General features: G+C 42.0%; 1 protein-coding gene across 1 annotated transcript in view; it reads right to left on the minus strand.

Moving 5' to 3' along the window:
• Positions 1-957: 957 nt before the first annotated feature.
• LOC116635239 (collagen alpha-4(VI) chain-like) overlaps positions 958-20,083 on the minus strand; it is a 94,667-nt gene continuing 75,541 nt past the window's right edge. Inside the window, exons 33-38 of the mRNA XM_032409170.1 lie at positions 12,246-12,336; positions 10,254-10,937; positions 9,097-9,193; positions 8,373-8,602; positions 1,675-1,818; positions 958-1,088 (exon numbers count right to left, since the gene is read on the minus strand). Of these exons, the coding sequence (XP_032265061.1) occupies positions 958-1,088; positions 1,675-1,818; positions 8,373-8,602; positions 9,097-9,193; positions 10,254-10,937; positions 12,246-12,336 (1,377 nt within the window). The remainder of the gene's footprint in view (positions 1,089-1,674; positions 1,819-8,372; positions 8,603-9,096; positions 9,194-10,253; positions 10,938-12,245; positions 12,337-20,083) is intronic.

Raw genomic sequence — 20,083 nt, forward strand, 5'->3', positions numbered from 1 at the left:
TATAACTGATCTTTATTTATTCCATGTGCATTTCTGTTTTACAAATTTGTTACCATGAACACATAGTTACCCTTTTGTGATCAGATAAAAATAATTGCTACAAAAATTAAACAAAAATTTTAATGTTTCTATGATTATTTTATATAAAGCTGGTTCCCATCCCATCTCCTTTGTCACTGGGCTGAAAGGAGGAACAAATAGGATTCTAGAAATGATAGCTTTTGTTATTGAACCAGGAATTGCCAGAGAGCAAGCGCCACTCTGGGTCCCTGGAGGCAACCACCAGCTGCTTGTGATCCATTATGCACTGAATGTCTGTGTCATCCCAAAATTCATATGCTGAAGCCCTAATCCCCAGTGTGACTGTATTTGGAGATACAGCCTTTAGGAGGTACTTAAGGTTAAATGAGGTCATAAGGGTAGGGTCCTAATCCTATGGAATTAGTGTCCTTGTAAAGAAGAGACACTAGAAAACCCTTCCTCCCTCTCTTTCTCTCCTCTTCTCTCTTTCTCTCTCTCTCTCCCTTCCTTCCTCCCTCCTCTCTCTCCATAGAGGAAAGGCTATTTGAGGACAGAGTGAGAAGGCAGCTTTCTTCAACCCAGGAAGGAAGCTATCACCAGGAACCAAATTGGCCACACCTTGATCTTAGACTTCCAGTCTATCTTAGACTTCCAGAATTGTGAGAAATAAGTTTCTGATGTTTAAACCACCCAGCCTGTGGTATTTTGCTATGGAGCCCAAGCTGATTAATACATTATCCCCCTGAGGCCCCCCACCAGGGACCCTCAATATCCAGAGCTCTAGAAGTCCATGCAGTGCCCACTTCCGCCCTGAGGCTGGGCCCAAGTTAGAGTCCTGGGAATAGAGCCATGAAGCCAGAGGAAGATCTCACAAAAACCATAATTTCCTCACTATCTTTATGGAAAAATTCTTCATCCAGGGTGAACCTAGACCCTTCATTTCATATGTGCATTGATGACATCAGGTTTAATTATTGAGTCACCAAGTTTCAAAGAACAAGAGTCATTGTAATTGATGACAAAGGATCGGTCCCATGGCAAACTCACTGCTTCCTCTCCATCAACTGCTATGTCACAAAATATAATACAGAATATAATGCAGGTATCACACACAGTTTCACATCAAGTGGTTTAACCAAAATACCTTTATTTTTACGCTGGGTGGCAAGGATTAAATATCACATTAAAAATTTCCAGACCCCCCACTTTGACTAACACTTCCATGTTCTCTAGGGATACACAACAATTCAAGTTTCAACTCATTTTCAAATTAGGTTCTAATCACTGCTGATGCTGAGTTTTCTTTTGCTACAGAGCCGAAAACAATTTTAAGTAATGTTATAGGTCAAGTTAAGTTTATTTTTCATTCAGTTCTAAGTCCTTTACAAACTTGCAGGAAAGTCTCAGTTACTCTTTTAGCTACTAGAATGCAGTCCTTCTCAAGTCACAAATCACCTGGCCCAAGTCCTCACTGGTAGGAAAAAATTCAGAGGTTAGGAATCCGACCTATGAGATTGTAGAGTGAGCTACATAACTGATGAGCTGTATGGCACTGTCTCAGGAAAAGTAAAATCGTTTTCTTCGGCTATGAAAACAGAAGAAGCCATAATGAGGTTCTGCCCTACAGGGGTGTTGGGACACACCGCGCCTCACACTCTTCCTTGGTTTCGAACCAGTTAGTGTTGCCCCCACAGCTGCCGTACCAGAACTGTTGGCAGGCCTGCTTCTCCTTGTTGTAGTACCATTTCAGGGTGTAATCCTGGCACTTCCCTGCCATTGGATCCATGGAACAAGGACCTACAGCAAAACAAAGGCAGGGAGAGATGAATTTCCTGCATGAGCATGACAGCAAAGGAATGATGGTTTGGAAACACAGTTTGGGAATGAATCCCAACCTCACCACCAACTGGCTGTGTGAGCCTGAGCTTATCCTGAACTTATCCTCTCTGAGCCCCAATTTCTTCAACCATAAAAGCAATGAAAAAACCCACGTCACAAATTTGTCATAAGATGGCACAGAACATACATGAAAAGTGCAATACAAGTACCGCTATTATTTTGCACAGTACCCACCATATGGAAGATACACTAGATAATGTACAAATGAGTGAATGAATGCATGAATGAAGCTTTCTGATACCAAGAACTCCTCACTTGCCTATTATGCCCATTTCCCTCTTTTTTCAAACCATATCAATCCCTTGCTTAATCCCAAACCCATCCAGCCTTCTACGGACCTAGCAAAATATCCAACTTATTTAATAGGTACTATACCCTGACACTTGCCCAAGAAGTTAAGATTTATCTATTATAAGAAAAACATGTTGTTCCTGAAAAATGAAAAATAGTATTTATAATTAACAAGTTACAACAGAGCAAGATCTGAGATGCCCTGAATTTTAAATCAGACGTTAATTACCCTGTGTATGTAACTTCTGCCTTCCAGGGAGAACAGATTTCCTTGGGTACATTTGATATTACAGAAAAATAGGCTTGTCTTAGGTTGGCAGCCATGCAGCATAGAATAATGGCATCCTCCAGATAGTTTTCCCCTGGGCCTTCTAAGCATGACCAAATAAAGACGATAATGTCTTCAAAAAGTGAGAGGCTAAAATTCATTGTCTGTTCCTTGGAAGACACCTCAATTGGTATAATCAGCACAGACCAGTTTTCTTGAAGGAGTGGCCAGATGTGCTGGGCCCAAGGGAATGAGATACACCCTTAGTGAGGTAAACAGTTGGTCATGGAAATTGTCCAGGAGAAGAAACCAAAGCAAATGCTTCTCAAAAACTTGTCAGAGTCAGTAGGAAAGTACTCCAAATGTGAATTTTTGGCTGTGTTCTATAGATTCAATAAATAGATTTGGGCTCAGCAATCAGCTGGCACCCTCTACCATTACAAACTAATTTAAACGGACAGCCAAGGACTTGTTTAAATAGATCATTCACAAAGCTGAAATAAATTATTGGGACTTCATCAAAATAAAAAAACCTTCTGCCCAGCAAAGGAAACATCAACAAAACTAAATGGCAACCTACAGAATGGGATATTTGTTTGCAAATGACATATCCAATAAATGGTTAGTATCCAAAATCTACAAAAAACTTATCAAACTCAACACCCCAAAAATAAATAATCCAGTTAAGAAATGGACAGAACACATGAATAGACATTTCTCCAAGGAAGACATACAGATGACCAACAGACACATGAAAAGATGCTCAACATCACTCATCATCAGGGAAATGCAAATCAAAACTACAATAAGATATCACTTCACACCAGTCAGAGTGGCTAAAATTAACAAAACCGGAAACAACAGGTGTTGGTGAGGATGTGGAAAAAGGGGAACCCTCTTGCACTGTTGGTGGGAATGCAAGCTGGTGTAGCCACTCTGGAAAACAGTATGGAGGTTCCTCAAAAAGTTAAAAATAGAGCTACCCTATGATCCAGAATTTGCACTATTAGGTATTTAGCTAAAGGATACAAACAGAGTGATTCAAAGGGGCAGATGCACCCCAATGTTTATAGCAGCAATGCCCACAATAGCCAAATTTTGGAAAGAGCCCAGATGTACATCGATAGATGAATAGATAAGGAAGATGTGGAATACATATGTGATATGTATAATATATAATATATATGAATATATATAATGGAATAATATATACATATACATTACATATATTATATGCATAATATATGTATATATAATGTAATTACATATAATATATATAATAGAATATTACTCAGCCATCAAAAAGAATGAAATCTTGCAATTCACAACAATGTGGATGGAACTAGAGGGTATTATGCTAAGCAAAATAAGTCAGTCAGAGAAAGACAAATATTATATGATTCTACTCATATGTGGAATTTAAGAAACAAAACAGATGAACATAGGGGAAGGGAAGGAAAAATAAGATGAAACAGAGAGGGAGAAAAACCATAAAAGACTCTTAACTATAGGAAACAAACTGAGGGTTGCTGGAGGGGAGTTAGGTGAGGGGATGGGATAATTAGGCGATGGGCATTAAGGAGGGCACTTGATGGAAGGAGCACTGGGTGTTATATGCAACTGATGAATCACTAAATTCTACCTCTGAAACTATTAATACACTATATGTTAAATTGAATTTACATTTTTTTAAGTCTTTAAAAAAATAAATAAAAAATAAATGCCCAGTGTCTACTAAGCATTTGAAATGTGGCTATTGCAACTAAAGAACTGATTTTTGTTTGTTTGTTTTATTAGCCATCAGGGAAATTCAAATCAAAACCACATTGAGATACCACCTTACACCAGTTAGAATGGCAAAAATTGACAAGGCAAGAAATAACAAATGTTGGAGGGGTTATGGAGAAAGGGGAACCCTCTTACACTTTTGGTAGGAATGCAAGTTGGTACAGCCACTTTGGAAAACAGTGTGGAGGTGCCTCAAAAAATTAAAAATAGAGCTACCCTATGACCCAGCAATTGCACTCCTGGGTATTTACCCCAAAGACACAGATGTAGTGAAAAGAAGGGCCATATGCATCACAATGTTCATAGCAGCAATGTCCGCAATAACCAAACTGTGGAAAGAGCTGAAATGCCCTTCAACAGATGAATGGATAAAGAAGATGTGGTCCATATATACAATGGAATATTACTGAGCCATCAGAAAGGATGAATACCCAACTTTTACATCAACATGGATGGAACTGGAGGAGATTATGCTAAGTGAAATAAGTCAAGCAGAGAAAGTCAATTATCATACGGTTTCACTTATTTGTGGAACATAAGGAATAGCATGGAGGACATTAGGAGAAGGAAGGGAAAAATGAAGGGGGGAAGTTGGAGGGAGAGATGAACCATGAGAGACTATAGACTCTGAGAAACAAACTGAGGGTTTTAGAGGGGAGGGGGTGGGGGGATGGGTTAGCCTGGTGATGGGTATTAAGGAGGGCACGTACTGCATGGAGCACTGGGTGTTATACGAAAACAATGAATCATGGATCACTACATCAAAAACTAATGATGTATTGTATGGTGACTAACATAATAAAATAAGATTAAAAAAAAATTATTTAAATAGCCAATGTGGCTAGTGAGTGGTCAGTGCAACTATAGGTAAGTCAATCCTGATGCTTTAGATCTCTGAGGTATTCTTTATAACCTAACACTCAGGGAGCCTCTGAGTCTTCAGTTTTATTTTATCAGTAGGATATGGCATTGGGGGCCAATAAATGTTCACCCAAGCAATTATTGCTAGCTTCCAATTTCACATTTCCATTATTTTTACTATGAATATTAACTTTTGCCCTCTTAGAAAGATCCTACAGCGGTGTTACTCAAACAGGTCCATGAAATCTAGGAATAAAGGAAAGAAAAGGAGGAAAGATGAGTGTTGGATAGGAATGGGTCTGTCTCCTGGCATATATGTCCTATAGTGTAGTCCTGGAGGAAAAACAAAAACAAAAACAAAAAAATAGATCTGTGTGCTTTGGAGAGAACACTAGAATTGAAAATATACCAAGATCAGCCTGGTTCTGTGAAAAGAAAGGACAGTCACTTAATTCATCACAAGTACAATAAAAGATTGCCAGTGTTATGGCAGAATGTGGCTGAAGATGGAGGGGCACAAAGGAGGCCATGAAAATTTAACACTCCCTGGGGCCAGAATGGACTCTAAGTAGAGGTGAAACTTGAATAGTGAAAGGTGAGTAGAGGTAGTCCAGGTGGATACCAGGGAGAGGAGGCAGACAGTCAGGTGAAGGTGAGCACCTCCATGGTGACAGGGAATAAATAACGGGGCATGAGGGGCAAATAGTGCAAAAGGCACCTGCAGGAGAGTGGCGGTCAGTGAGGCCCCAGAAGACCATGGCTGGGGTCCGATTGCAGAGGCCTGTGTGCCTTACCCAGGCATGGGGACACTATCTTCTAAACGATGGGGAACTATAGAAGAAGAGAAATGACATGGCCATATGTGCAGGCAAGCTAGAAAAAAATAATTTGGTGCTCAGACAGGAATTGGAAATGGGACAAATTGGAAGAGATGAGATCAAACAGAGAGCTCCGCAGTTACCCTTGAAGTGAAAGCCAAGGTGCTGGAAAAAAGATGTGGGAAAGGGGGATGGACCTGAGGGATGCTGAGAAGGAAGTCACACCAAGATCTGGTCACCAGCTGGAGGGGGGAGGCGAGGAGAGGAGAATGACCAGCGTGATGTTTGGGTTTTGCCTTTCCATTCTTGGGCCGATGGTGGTGCATTCCAGTAAAGGAATAGAGGAGGAGAAGGTTTGAATGGTAAAGATGAGTGGAGCTCATGTAACTGAGTTTGTTTGAGATGACTGAGGGCATGTGCCATCGCGCAATCTGAAGGGTAGGTGAATACATTGGTCTGCAGTTCAACACAGTGAAGGTAGAAGATATGGATTTGGAGTCATCAGTCCAGGGGGGAGAGCCGAAGTCCTGGCAGGAAAGCTGCCTCCAGTGTGTGCACAGAGCATTCAGGGGGGGCTGACCACAGGCCCTGGGGAAAAGCATGGCGGGTTTGCTCTGAAATTAATGAAGCCTAAGCTTCTGCACCCCTCACTTGCATAAGCCTCTTCTAAAGAAATACTCACTTTGTCCTTAATTTTAATATCTTTGTTTTCTTTTTCTTAAAGAAAGGCTTATATGTAGGCATTGTATCAACATCAGATTCCATAAAACCCAGATCCCTCTGTGAGGATGGACCTGGAAAGAGGAGCCCACAAGAATGAACTGGTCAGAAGTGGAAGATCAAGATAAGAATGCTGTTTCTGAAGCCAAGAGAGGAGGGGGTTTGGAGAGGAAGGTAGTGGGGAAAGTCCCAAGGAGCTCAAGTCAGGTCTGAAAGAGCCCTTTGGTCTTTCTCGACAGTTCGCAACACACTTGAAGACAAGGGCTGGCTCTTTTCCCTGAGCGGAGGGCTGGAGGCAAGGGCGTGCAACCAGCCATCTAGGAGGTCTCAGGAGGTTGCACGTGGCTACCTTTATTTCTTTTGAAAACAAAAAATAAAATAATAAAATAAAATAAGGGCATCTGCTAGAGAAAGAGACATGGGGGAAGGAGCTTGAGGAGGTGGCAAAGGTTTAGAGTGCCCTTGGAATGCAACAGGAGGGGAACTGGCCAGAGCCAAGTTACAGACTGCAGGACACTGGGGGGAACTTCCGGCCTCAGTGTTTGGCTGTGAATAGGACCGGATGAGATAACCAGTAATCTCTCCTCCATCTCCTTCACCTTGAGTTTGTAGGCAAGGGTGCCTTAGAACAGTAGTTCTCACACTTGGTTGCCCAGTGGACTCCCTGGGTAAGTTCCACACACAGAGATTCTGACTGAATGGGTCTGCGGTGAGGTCTAAGCATTGAGAATGTTTAGATTCTCAGGCGATTCTAATTTACAGCCAAGACTGAAAATCACTGCCTTGGTAAGATTACCTGAGGATAGTACACAGTAGAAAAACAAGAACTAGCAAGATCGGGTGTTCTATGCTTAACGTTTAGCTGCCCGTGCCAGGAGCACCAATTCCTAGGTCTGTCTGGTTTTGTTATTTCCCTTTGGACATGTATTTGTTTGCTTTGGAATCTAAGAGGTAGGACATATCATTGACATCTTAACTGCTAACTTGTACTGTATCCTTCTATGTGGCAAACACACGAATTATCCAGTTTTATTCTTAACATAATCCTATGAGGTAGGTATTCACATAATCCCCACTTCACAGATCAGAAAACTGAGCCCCTGGAGAACCATCTAGTCACATTCAAAACTTCTGGGCAATTATCTCTCATTTAATCTAAGCAGGACTGACCCCCACCACTCACGAGAAACCTCTTTCAGCTATGGAAAAGATATGTTTACTGTTTTGCTTAATTGGCTCATTCCATGTAAGAGGTAACATAGCATTTGCATTACCACCTGCCGTAATCAAATCGATGCTACGCTTGTTTTAGATGGATCCAAAATGTTCCTTAAACTTGGTCAGTGTATATGTAGCCACTCATACAGGGATGAAGGAACCTTCTACTTTCCTTCAAGGTCAGGAGTACGTTCTGTTCGCCACTTCTGCAATAGATCATTGCTTCTGGGCAATGAAGTAAACCCTTCACAGGGTTTGTCTCCATAATAATACTCCCTGAAATAACTGCTGTTCAGTTCTAGTTTTATAGTCAGACCTAAGTCAGCTTTCGTATGTTTTCTTAAATTAATGTCTTTAGTTACGTACATGAATTTGTGCATCTGAAAGTGTCTAAAAAGCCAAAATTTGCATGCTAACACAGTGCACAGGGATTTTTTTTTTTTTTTAATGAAGACAACCTAAGGAGCAAGAAATAGTTTGGTTTTTACCGTAGGCAGTGCCTGAATTTCTTTCTTTTCCAGTTTGTTTTCGTCTTGCAGGCCTTTCTTGTCCATTTCCTTCAGCACCATGTCCATTCTTTTCATAATTTTCAAGTGCTTCTTGCCAAGTTACAGATTTCACTGTGGCTTTTCTATTCTCCTCTAGCAAAATGTCTGTCCCTCCAAGTGCTTCCAGATCACCCGCAAAGCCAGATTGGCCAAATTGGAGCTTGGGCAACCTGTGTAGAAACAATTCCGTCTCAAATTGCAAAACTGAACCACAAAAACTGGGAGGTTCAGTCCCCAACTGATACGGCTGGGCTCAAAAAACCAGGTTTGAGCATTTCCTGATGACTTTGGTGTCAAATTGGCTAGTTTCTTAGGTTTGCAGAGATGTTTGCACACACATCAGAACAATATGGTTGGCGTTATTAATTTTGCCTCTGGGACATGGGATTAAAGGCTTCGGAGGATGTAGTAGAATGAGAAATTGTTATTTCTTTGCTTTTATATACTGATGTGCCCTTTAAATTTGTTATATTGGCCCTATATTACTCTTAACATTAAAAAAAAACAAAAAACCCATATCAGAGTTGTCAAACAGAGGAGCATCCTAGCCCCAATGGTTTGGGTCAGGTCAAGGACTTGGCATCACCTGTGACCTTTCTTTAGGGAGAGAGTCTTCTGCAGGGGACAGAGCTGAGGGACAACCTCAGCTCCGCCTTCAGCCTACCTCCTGACAAGCCTAAATGGTTGCAGCAGAGTGTCCCCTCGGTTTGGGCCCCCACATTTTCCAATGAGCTCAGGGGATGGGTACTGGTTTATTCCACCTAAAAATAAAATTAAAAAATTAAATCAAGTCAAAGCACGCATAAAGTAATGTAAAACTTAAAAATAAAATAAAATACAATAAAATAAAGCATAAAAACAAAATATTATCCATTAAGACATAAAATTTAAAAGACAAAAAGTCAAAGCATAAAATAAAATACACAATAAAACAAAATAAACAAAAAAAATAAAAATAAACTCAAACAAAACATAAAGACCAAAAAAATCCACTGACATGAAATGAAAAAATATATATATATATATAAATTCAAGTAAGGCATAAAACAAACACCAAAATAAAAGCAAAGAAAATAAAATAAAAACCAAACAAAATAAAAACGTGAAATTCATCCTATCACATAAATTATATAAAATAAAATCAGAACATAAAAGAGTATACCAAAACAAAAAATTAAACCTAACACAATAAAATATTTAAAAGTTAAGTAAAATGAAATTGAAACAGACTAGAAAAGTGATTCCCTCAGCCTGCTTCTCAGAGTCACTAAGCCACCAGCCATCTATTAGAATGCTCTCCTCCACCTCCTACAAAGATAAGGAATCAGAATGCACATTTTAACAAGATCCCTGAAAGGTACATGTCTACGTTAAAATTTAAGAAGCACTGTTATATGCCCCTGGATTCTGTAATCCATATTCCTGGATATAGGAATAACAATAACTATTCCTTATATTTGTTCAACACTGGTGCTTTCAAAGTCCGTCCACACGTATATTTGAATGTAGGCTTCACAAATAAGGAAGAGACTGTAATTCTCATTTTGGTAAAGGACAAAATCAAGAGGTTAAGTAGAAGAAACCTGAGGCCTCCCAGCCACCAAACGAGAGGTTCCAGATAAGAAAGCAGCGCTAGGTTTGGCATAGTGTCAGGGCAATGATAGCTCATGGTTTTTAGCAAATTGAGTGAAGGTGCTTTCTGGACACTCCCCAGAGGACACACTCAGCAAGTGTGAAGGTACAGTGGGTCCCTACTCGCCCAAATACCAGGCTCTAGTGAGTTCCTCTCCCCACCTCACCCAGGGCATCCCCAGTGCTTACTTTTTAGAAGGTTCAGGAAGGCCCTCGTGAATCCCTGGGCATAGGCTACTTCCTGGCCTGAGATTCCCTCCAGACGTAGCAGGTGCTGCTCGGTGGGGAGGCTGGCCACACCCTCCAGCTCAGCCAGCTCATGGGTACCCACACCTGGGCCCAAGGCCAGCACAAACAGAGTGATGCCCTTGCACTTGGCCTCCAGGGACAGAGTCCTTAGCTTCTCCTGGTCCCAGCTGCTGGTCTCACTGGCCACGATAGCGAAGAGGACCCGCACCTGCCTGGGCAGAGGGGCTGCCAGGAGCACCTTCTCCAGAGTCCACTCCAGGGCGTGTCCCAGGGCGGGAGCTCCCTGCAGAGGGCGGCCAGAAGCCTCACGGAGGTACCTCCGCATCTGTATCTTTTGGCCGTAGGAGGTCAGGTGGAAGCCCTCCAGCACAGGGGGGCGCCCTGCACCGGGCCAGAAGCCTGGAGTTGTGTACATCACCAGGGCAGCACGCGCCCCACGGAGGGACACGCTAGGCTGCGCAGCCACCTCCAGGTCGTCGAGCATGCCATCCACTAGACTCAGGGCAGTGCGGTACACATCAGCACCAACGCCATAGGAGCTGTCCACCACGAATACCACGTCCATGTCCCCTGCCAGGGGTCCTGGCGCGCTCTGCTCACACTCTGGGTCTGGTCTGCACTTGTCTGGGAAGGAAGTACCAGGAGAGGTTGGGGTTACCACGGATCCCTTTCCTTTCCATGCAAACACATTTCCAGACTCTCGGTAAGAATAGACGCTGCTGAGCGCTACCTGCATTGTGTTAACAAGGTAAGCTGATGGGCAATGTAAGTAATCATGCCCATTTTTCAGAAAAATGAATTCAGACAATCTAATCCTACGTTTAGTGTTTTTAACCCCTAGGCCACGGCTTTCTAATCTCTAGGTTCACAGACACCTGCCTGGTTCAGTCCTGGCTCTCTTATTGGGTGTGTGACCTTGGGCAAATTATTCAGCCTTCCCCATGCCTGTTTCCTCATCTGTCAGATGGAGATAATGATAATAATAACAGTACATACCTTATGAGGTTGTTTGTGAGGTTTAAATAAAAAATGAGTTAATATATGTAAGTGCTCAGAACAATGCCCAGTGTGTAGTAAGAGCTCAAGCTCAATAAATACCAGCTAGGCTTATGCTTCTACAGAAGGGACCAAAACCCAGAGAGACCATGTGTCAAATGATTCGATGGGTGTGAAAGCAGCTCATCAACTGTAACATACTCTACAAACGGCTGCCACTGTATTTGACTTGACCAAGTTCTCAGGGCCAAATCTCTTATGGCAGTGTTAAGTCTAAGTGTGGATCGACTAGAGGGAATGATTAAATCCCCTTTCAATTTCACCTAAAGGACTCACTCTGGCCCCGGGTGCCATGGGTGTGGATGAGAGCTCTACACACTTGGGCATGCATGGGCTTCAGCACAAAGTTCTCTCTGGCACAGATTAATATGAGTGCAGGTATAGTGATGGAAGCCAGAGACACAGAGACATTGAATGACTTGCCAATATCCCACTGGCGGTCAGTAGCAGATCCAGGCTGAGAACCCAGGATTCTGGACTCTTAGTTCAGGGGTCTGCCTTGCACACTAAGGGGCCACTAAGTAAGGAACACAAGCCCAGCCATCTACAGGAGACTGGCAGGACAGGTAAATAAGCAGAGCGGACCAGGGATAAGACAATAGGGATGGAAGGGACTGTGGGGCACTCATATCAAAAGAGGTCAGGCACAGCTCAGTTTGGGCTGACTGTGGCCACAAAGGAATACAGTGTCTGTGATTCTCAAGACGATTCCTAAGAAAAACTGGAAATCCGGACTTCATAAGAATTCCCAGATTCTAAGACTCTGCACATATTCAAGTAAATACACATCTGCAGGGCAGATCTGGCCTGTGGCCACCGGTGAATTCATCCTGTTGTAAAGACATCAGTCTGATCAGAAACGCTGTCTGGGCTTACCATAGCAGAGAGTGCAGTGGACCATGTGCTCCACGTCCTGCTGACTCTCGGTCTCCCAGACAAACAGGTGAAATCTGTTGGTTCCATCCGCCTAATCCAAACACATACGCAAAGTTTATCAGTAGTGGAATTAAATTTCAAGTCATGTTTTTCATGCTTTTTCCAATTCAGATGAGAAAGACATTCATATGATAGTTTTAGAGAATATATGTAATTATATACCGATAAATAATTTGGTATTACCTATTACAGTTATTTATTGTCATTTAGTTCTCTAGTTCTAACCTGGATGTTAGATTATTGTTGCTGTGGGGACACATGGGTCTTCAGACTCCTGATGTGTGTAAAACTCAGCCAGTGTTGTGTTGTGTTAGAATGAGGTCAGGGAGTTGAAGATACAATCATTTATAAATTCCATATATGTTCAGTGATTGTCCACAGTATGCAAGATGCAGTGTGGTGGGAGTTATAAACACGAACAGGCAGCCCTTCAAGGAGGTGGTCCTACAGGTCATACACCATTAGAATGGAATGAGGTAGATACCATAGGGGAGGCCTCTCTAGCATATTCCTGGTGTTCAGGGCTGGTACATACCAGAGTCAGAAGGCAAGAGTGAGGAAGACTCAGGGAAGGCTTTGTAGGGATGGCAAATCTATTTCTCTCCTTCCTTCAACCTTTCCAATTATGATTAATGTAATAACTGATATCAAAGCTTAAAAAGCAAACAATAATAACAACAATAAATCCAACAAGTTCATGTGACAACTAGTTAATCAATAAACCCATTCCCTCTTCTTCCTAGGGCCACAACCAGACAACATTTCCCACCATCCCTTGTAGTTAGTTGGGACCACAAGTAGGATCTAGCCAATGCCATGTGGGTGGATGGATGCCATTTCTAGCACATGCATGATACTCTGTGTGTGCACATCTGCCAGCCAAATGTAGAGGACTCAGAAAAAGGTTTAGAGGCCCTTCAGTATGATGGGGCCATTGATAGGATCCCAGGTGCTGAAATGGCTGCACAGAGCAAAACATTCCTCCCCTCCACACCCATATCCAAGGATCCACATTCACTTGTGACAGATGGCAGAAAGAATACTTTATTATGTTAAGCCATTGAGACTTGGACATGAATGGTTCCACAGTTAACCTTCCCTGGCAAATGGAGATTATTTGCAGGACTTCCACCTCACGACGAAATTCGGAATGCTGTCAGACTATTTCTCTCCAGATATGAGGTGAATATCTAAGATTAGTCCTGTCCATCACATTGTCTGCTCTCTGTCAAAACATGAAGGATAGGGCCCCGCCGCTCCTCCCCCTTCATCCCTGTGGCCAGGACCAAGTAGGTTCTGGACCCTCCTCTAGAATCAAAGTGCTAGGGACATGAAGCTGTCATGCTAGCCCTCAGGGAGAGAAGATAGGCAAAGGTTACTTTGGAAAAGAATTTTCTGTAACATGTCCTCCTGACAGAGCTCTTCAGTCTTTCTGCTTGGGACTGCAGCATATCTTCAACTTTAGCTCTCAGAGTGAGCTTACATGAAAGAAAAACCCATGTGGAGAAAGAAATATAAAGAGCTGAACTTTTATGCTTGCTAATGTAACACAAAAACAACATGGGTACTTTCCCAAGACTCTTGAGAAGAAAGGCAAAATGAATCCTCTCTTGTTCCTCACCTGGTTATGCTTTTTCCTGACTCAATTCAAATCAACCAAGACTGATTAAACAGCTACTAAATAGAAGTCTTAACAAGCCCTGCAGAGATACAAAAATGACAGTCACATCTTCAAAGAGCTTAAAACCTAGCAGGAATGAGAGACAAACAACTTTCAAAAAAGAAAGAGGTCCAATAATATGTTTTAGGGACACAGGAAGAGGAGGTTCATTTGAAGCGACGGGAATAGAGGGAGCCTGATGAAGATAGTGACATCTGGCACTTTGGGAAGAATGAGTAGGATACTTACATAGCAAAGAAGCAGGTGAAAGAATTACAGTGTGGAGGAACAGCATGTACAAAGGCCCAGGGGTAGATAGTGGTTGTCTACAGAATTCTCCTTAGTGTTCCCGCTCCCCAGAGATTAGAGAAAGCCCACCTCCAGTGTGCAGCTACACAGCACATCTGAAACCCTGGAACCCCCTGCCGGATGGAGGAGACTGACCTGAAGAAAAATGGCAGAGTTGCCAAAATTCAACATTCAGATCTATTCCACATGGTCATCAGATCTGAGTACCGGCCAAGCCAAATGGACCTAATTAATAACCAGGGATTAGAGAGAACAGTAGAGGCACATTAGTAGCTTTACTGGAAATCACATGAGGCAACTTGAAAAGCTGCTGAAATCAGGATCCATGGCAGTGTTCCAGGAGCTATGGGAAGACTGAGATAACCCTAGGAGCATCCATTTTATTCCAAGAGTTGTGGGGAACCACTAAGTTCGTGTATATTATTTTTAAATCACAGGAAACCTAGGTGAAGTGTGCTATAAAATGCAGAGTTTGTGTGAATTTTTAAGGTAGTATGAAAGACGTCAAAGAAATTCAAACATCCCCCCCAAGTTTGGTCCATGGGAAGAGTCCAATGCAGCAGTAACAGATTTGGTGTCAGGATCCCAGGTCCTGGTCCCTGATCTGCCATGGTTGGCTGCGTGACCCTGGACAAGGCTCTGGTGCCTCAGATTCCTCAACAATAGAGTTGAGGGTCTGAATGGATGCCACAAGTTTTCTTCCTGTTTCAACACCGCCCGGTCCTCAGTTCTAATCTTCTGTATTTGCCTCATGTTTAGGACACTGTGTTAACTTTTGTACTCCAAGCAACTCAGAGGATGTAACTCTTCCATCTGTTGTCTGCTTACTGGAAAATTACCAAATTCAACTGAATTGGAATAGTTACAAAACTCACATTTTTTAAAAAACTTTTCTTAGGGAACCATGAGAGACTATGGACTCTGAGAAACAAACTGAGGGTTTTAGAGGGGAGGGGGTGGGGGGATGGGTTAGCCTGCTGATGGGTATTAAAGAGGGCATGTACTGAATGGAGCACTGGGTGTTATACGCAAACAATGAATCATGGAACACTACATCAAAAACTAATGATGTAATGTATGGTGACTAACATAACATAATAAAATTAAATTAAAAAAAACTTTTCTTAGGAAGAATAATTTTGTGATCATGCTTAAAATTTGTACTGTTCTTGCAAAAATAAAATTGTGGGAACAAGTACACAAAAACACAATGAAAGTCCATAGGGGACTATGATTCAGTGTAGATTCATCCATACTTAGTTGTCATTGATGAACCTCTAATTACTTTGAATTTGGACTTGCCAGCATGGTCCTAGTCATTGATTCCTGGGAAAGCTCAAGCAGAGAGACAGTGTGGGAGGGAATCAGTACGAGGAGAGGAGAAAATTGGCTTGTTGAGTCTTAGTGCAAACTCCCATCAGCACCAGAGAAGGAAATTTCAAAAACAGAGTACCTTAAACACAGACTAAGTGATCTGCTTGAAGCGCAAAGCTTTATGACAGTTTGAATCAACGCCTTTGGCGATTCTCTCAACCAACTTCATTCCTGAATGTCCAGCTGTGGTCTGTTGGGACTAGTTATATACTAAAGACAAGAGTGTATGGAGGGGAGAAGACATGGCACATGGATTTGCATTCACGTCCTCTTTTGTTTCATAGACAGAAAGATATATTTTCAAAGGATTCAGACAACCCTCAAACCCCAGCCCCCAATTTTTAAAGAAGTTCCCATGATCCCTGAGCTGGAGAGACCCACAGGGTTCAATCCAATGTTTCAGCTGCCGTCTAAAGCTGCCAAGGTCATGGGACGATGTTCATTCCTGGGACTGAGCTGGGGGAGGCTCTTGGCTTGGATGGGAATAGAAGGGAAGAAAGCAAGTGCCAGGGAGGAGGATTTGCCTTGGACAGAGGGAGAGCTAACTGGACCCTAAGGAGGGAAACAGAAACCATCTGGCTTCCAGGTGAGGCGAGGACTTGGGGAACAAGGGAAAATGGGCAAAATGGGGAAGGAGGCAGACAGAGAGAATAGTCATGCAACCTGTGACTGACCCCAGGAGCTTAAGTCCAGCCCCGACTCCTTGCAGTTGGCATGGTCCCATCCCACCAAGACTGCCGTGAAACAGCGGCCTCCTCCTGGACTTCCCAGCTAACATTAGGGGTTGGCATTGGATTGAGGTGGCAGGTGGCATAGTGGGACTTGGAAACCTGACAGATTGGAGTGCAAATTCCAGGACTATGCAGTTTAAAACAAGTTGCTTTACCTCTGACCTTCCCTTACCTCATCTGGGAAATGTAGATTATCATTATTAACTTATGGGATAGTTATGAGAATTAGACCAACACTCCTCAAACTTTAACACTCATGCAAACCATCTAGGGATCTTGTTAAAAATGCAGGGCCTGGGATGGTGTCCCCATCAGGCTCCAGCCCACTCTCAGCATGGTGTGTGCTTGAGAGTCTCTCTCTCCCTTTCCCTCTGCCCCTCCCCCTGCTCGGGCGCATTCTCTCTCTAAATAAATAAATTTTAAAAAATCTTTTTAAAAAATGCAGAGCCTAATTAATTAGATTGGTGGTAGAGTCTGAGATTTGGCATTTTTCATGGACCTGGGTAATGCTCATGCTGCTGGTCCCAGGACCACATTTTGAATAGTGATGGGTTAAGGTGACAAGGCATGAAAACCACGTAGCATGGTGGTTGGAACTTCATAGGTGCTTACTAAACAGAAGCTGGCTAATTTAATAAAGAGTTACTGGGTGAAGAGGCACTCTTCAGGTCCTTGAAGAGATGGTGATAATAATGGCTATCCACTGAGTAGACACATAGAAAGTGTCAGTTCCATGTCCCGGTAGGCACTACCTTTTAGAACTCTTACAACAAATCTGTGAGTTTATCCCCATTTTATAGGTGACTAATTGAGGCCCCAGTGTCAAGAACACATCCAGATAACACATGGGACAGAAACAGAATGTGAAGTCTCATTGCCTCATTCCTTCCCTTGGTTGCTGACCCTGGCCTTAGAGCAGTAACAATCTAATGGAAAACAGCAACCCACAAGGCCTCAGCAGCAGGTTATCCACGGCCTCTGAAAGAGCCTCTCTAGGCAACCCAACACTTTCTTTAAAAAAAGTCCTTCCATAACTTTTCTGAATCCTGAAATTACACCAAAATTTAAAATTACCTCCCCCATTTTTTTTTACCTTCCTCTTAATGTTTCTATCCTCTAAAGCTGATTTTTCTTGTCTCCATGATAGCCAGCATTCCATTCTTTGGATTCTCCTTTTTTAATACACAGAAATAAAAATAGGGCTAGTTCAGAGATTTATCTCACAGTATTATAAAGATAAAATGAATTAATACATGGAGAGAATTTAGAACTTCTAAACTCTCTTCCTGCTCTTGAGTTTTGAACTCAAAATCTCATTGCTGATGAGAATTCCAGACCTTGAGCAAGTTATTTAACTTCTCTGTGTCTCAGTTTCATCATCTGAGAAATGGGCCCATAATAGTTATCTCACTGGGTTGTTATAAGGATTAAATGAATCAATAAGTGGAAAGATCTTAGCACAGTGTCTGAGTCAATAAATGCGAGCTATTTTCCTGGGTACTGTTTCAAGGGAACATGTACTAGACTTTTCATAAAGAAAAATGAAATTTGAAACCTGGCACTCAAATTGCATTTTCCCTGCAATCCTCTGCTTTTTAACTTTAAAAAATGGGGCAAATATTTTGAGATACACACAGGCAATTGGATCCAGGCACAATAGTCCAATGCTGCAAAACTGGTTTTTTTTTTAGGGCTAAGATGACTCATGGGTGGCTTAAAAGATCTTTTTAATATGCCCGCACGGCCTCCGAAAACGTTTAAATGGACTGAGAAGTTCGGGCATCTGTTTATATAATCATTTCAAATTGAACAACCATCATTTTTCCAGAGAAGCATGTGGGTGTTGTTCTGTGAAATAAAATAACATAGAGGTGAAAGACAAAAACCTCACAGAACGTCAAAGAGATTCCTCAGGCAGATAATTCCAAAGACAAATGATAGGATATTCCTACTCTCCTAATAGGATCCCCCTAAGGCTAACACACAGAGTAGGGGGGAGGTTAAGGGCTGCCATATGCCCAGTTATGAAGAAATGAGGCTTTTTCTGATAGGCCCTGAGAAGGGAGTTGTCATTTTTACAGTTTCTCTCCTTGCCGGTGTCAACAGAAACGAGGTCATCCGTTATATGTGAACTGGCAAGCAACAATGTAACACTTCTACATTGTTACATTTAGGAAACAGAATTGGTTTCCAGCATCCCGGGGCAAGAATATGTCCAAGAAACAGAAAGGAGAGCAGACAGAAGTGACAGAGCTGAGGTCCAAGTATACTGAAGCTGGTAGATTCTTTTCACATACCATTATACCCTTTTACCTGGAACCCAAAGCAACTAAGAGGCCAAGGACATCCTGACAAAATAGTAACCCTACATCAGATCCCAACAGTCTGCCCAGGATCCTCTCATAAAGCCGCACTGATGGGCATTTGAGGAATGTAACTGTACCCCAAGGATCACTCTCCAAATGTTAGGGAGATGCCTTTTTGAAAATAGATCATTACACCAGGGAGGGAGCTCGATAACGTTCACTTGTGACCCTCTCTCCATTTTAGAGCTGAGCAAAATGAGACTCAGAAAGATGAAGAGACTTTTCCAAAGGCACCTCATTGTTGATGGAAGAGCCAATCTCTAATTTTAACTGTTATTTGGTTACACCCTGCCTATATGCATCCATTCAGGAAGTTATTGAGAGCTGCCCTCTTGCTAGCCCATCTCTGTCCACACATCCTACTGGACAAGAGAGGTGTAACAGCAAACAAGGAACTCAACGCTCTGCATTTTAACTTTGTTTCTCAAAACCCAAGGCATGTAGTCCAAAGGTTTGCAAGCTATCATAATTTTACCTATTGATTCTTAGAAGCATATTCACAGCTGTGATAACAGTGTCTGTCACCTACCATTTCTCCTTAAGAGAAAATTAAATGGTCTAGCACAGCTAAATTGATTAGCTATTAGGTTGAACCATATGACATTTCCACTTTTGCTGGTCCAACACAGTTGAATATTGGCAATGTCACATGGTTCAGTCTGACATTCATAAGCATCCTGGAGTCTCTTAAATAGAGAACCACTCTTTATTTTGATAGATCATCCCATATATTCCATGAGAATGTGTTACATGGGTTTCAGTTAGAAAAGTCAAGTCTGGAGAATAGGTAAATAAATTGTGGTAAATACCCACTTAGCATAGTTCAGAACAGCAGTAAAAAAGAACGAGTTCCCCACATACACAACATAGATAAACAAGGAGAACAGACATCATGTTGAGTGGAAGAAGCCAGATACGAAAGAGTACTATATATGCTATAGAATTCAATTGAAATGAAGGTTCAGAACAAGCCAAACTGCTTATTTGACTACAACAGAAGCCAGAAGAGCAGTGACTCTGTGGAGTGTGTGGTTTGGGGAAACATGAGCAAAACTTAGAGGATGTTGAAAGGGTTCCAGATCTTGAATGATGTCTTGGTCACAAGGGTTTAAACATTTATAAAAATCCATCCAGCTGTACATTTTAAATTAAAGCACTTTGCCCACTTTGTTATATGGGTATGTGTTTTATACCCCAAGAAAGAAAGAAAAAAAGAAAGAAGAAAGAAAGAAAGAAAGAAAGAAAGAAAGAAAGAAAGAAAGAAAGAAAGAAAGAAAGAAAGAAAGAAAAGGAAGAAAGAAAGAAAGAAAGAAAGAAAGAAAGAAAGAAAGAAAGAAA

The sequence above is a fragment of the Phoca vitulina genome, unplaced genomic scaffold, assembly GCF_004348235.1.
Source record: "Phoca vitulina isolate PV1807 unplaced genomic scaffold, GSC_HSeal_1.0 scaffold10, whole genome shotgun sequence".
NCBI classification, from domain to species: Eukaryota; Metazoa; Chordata; class Mammalia; order Carnivora; family Phocidae; genus Phoca; species Phoca vitulina.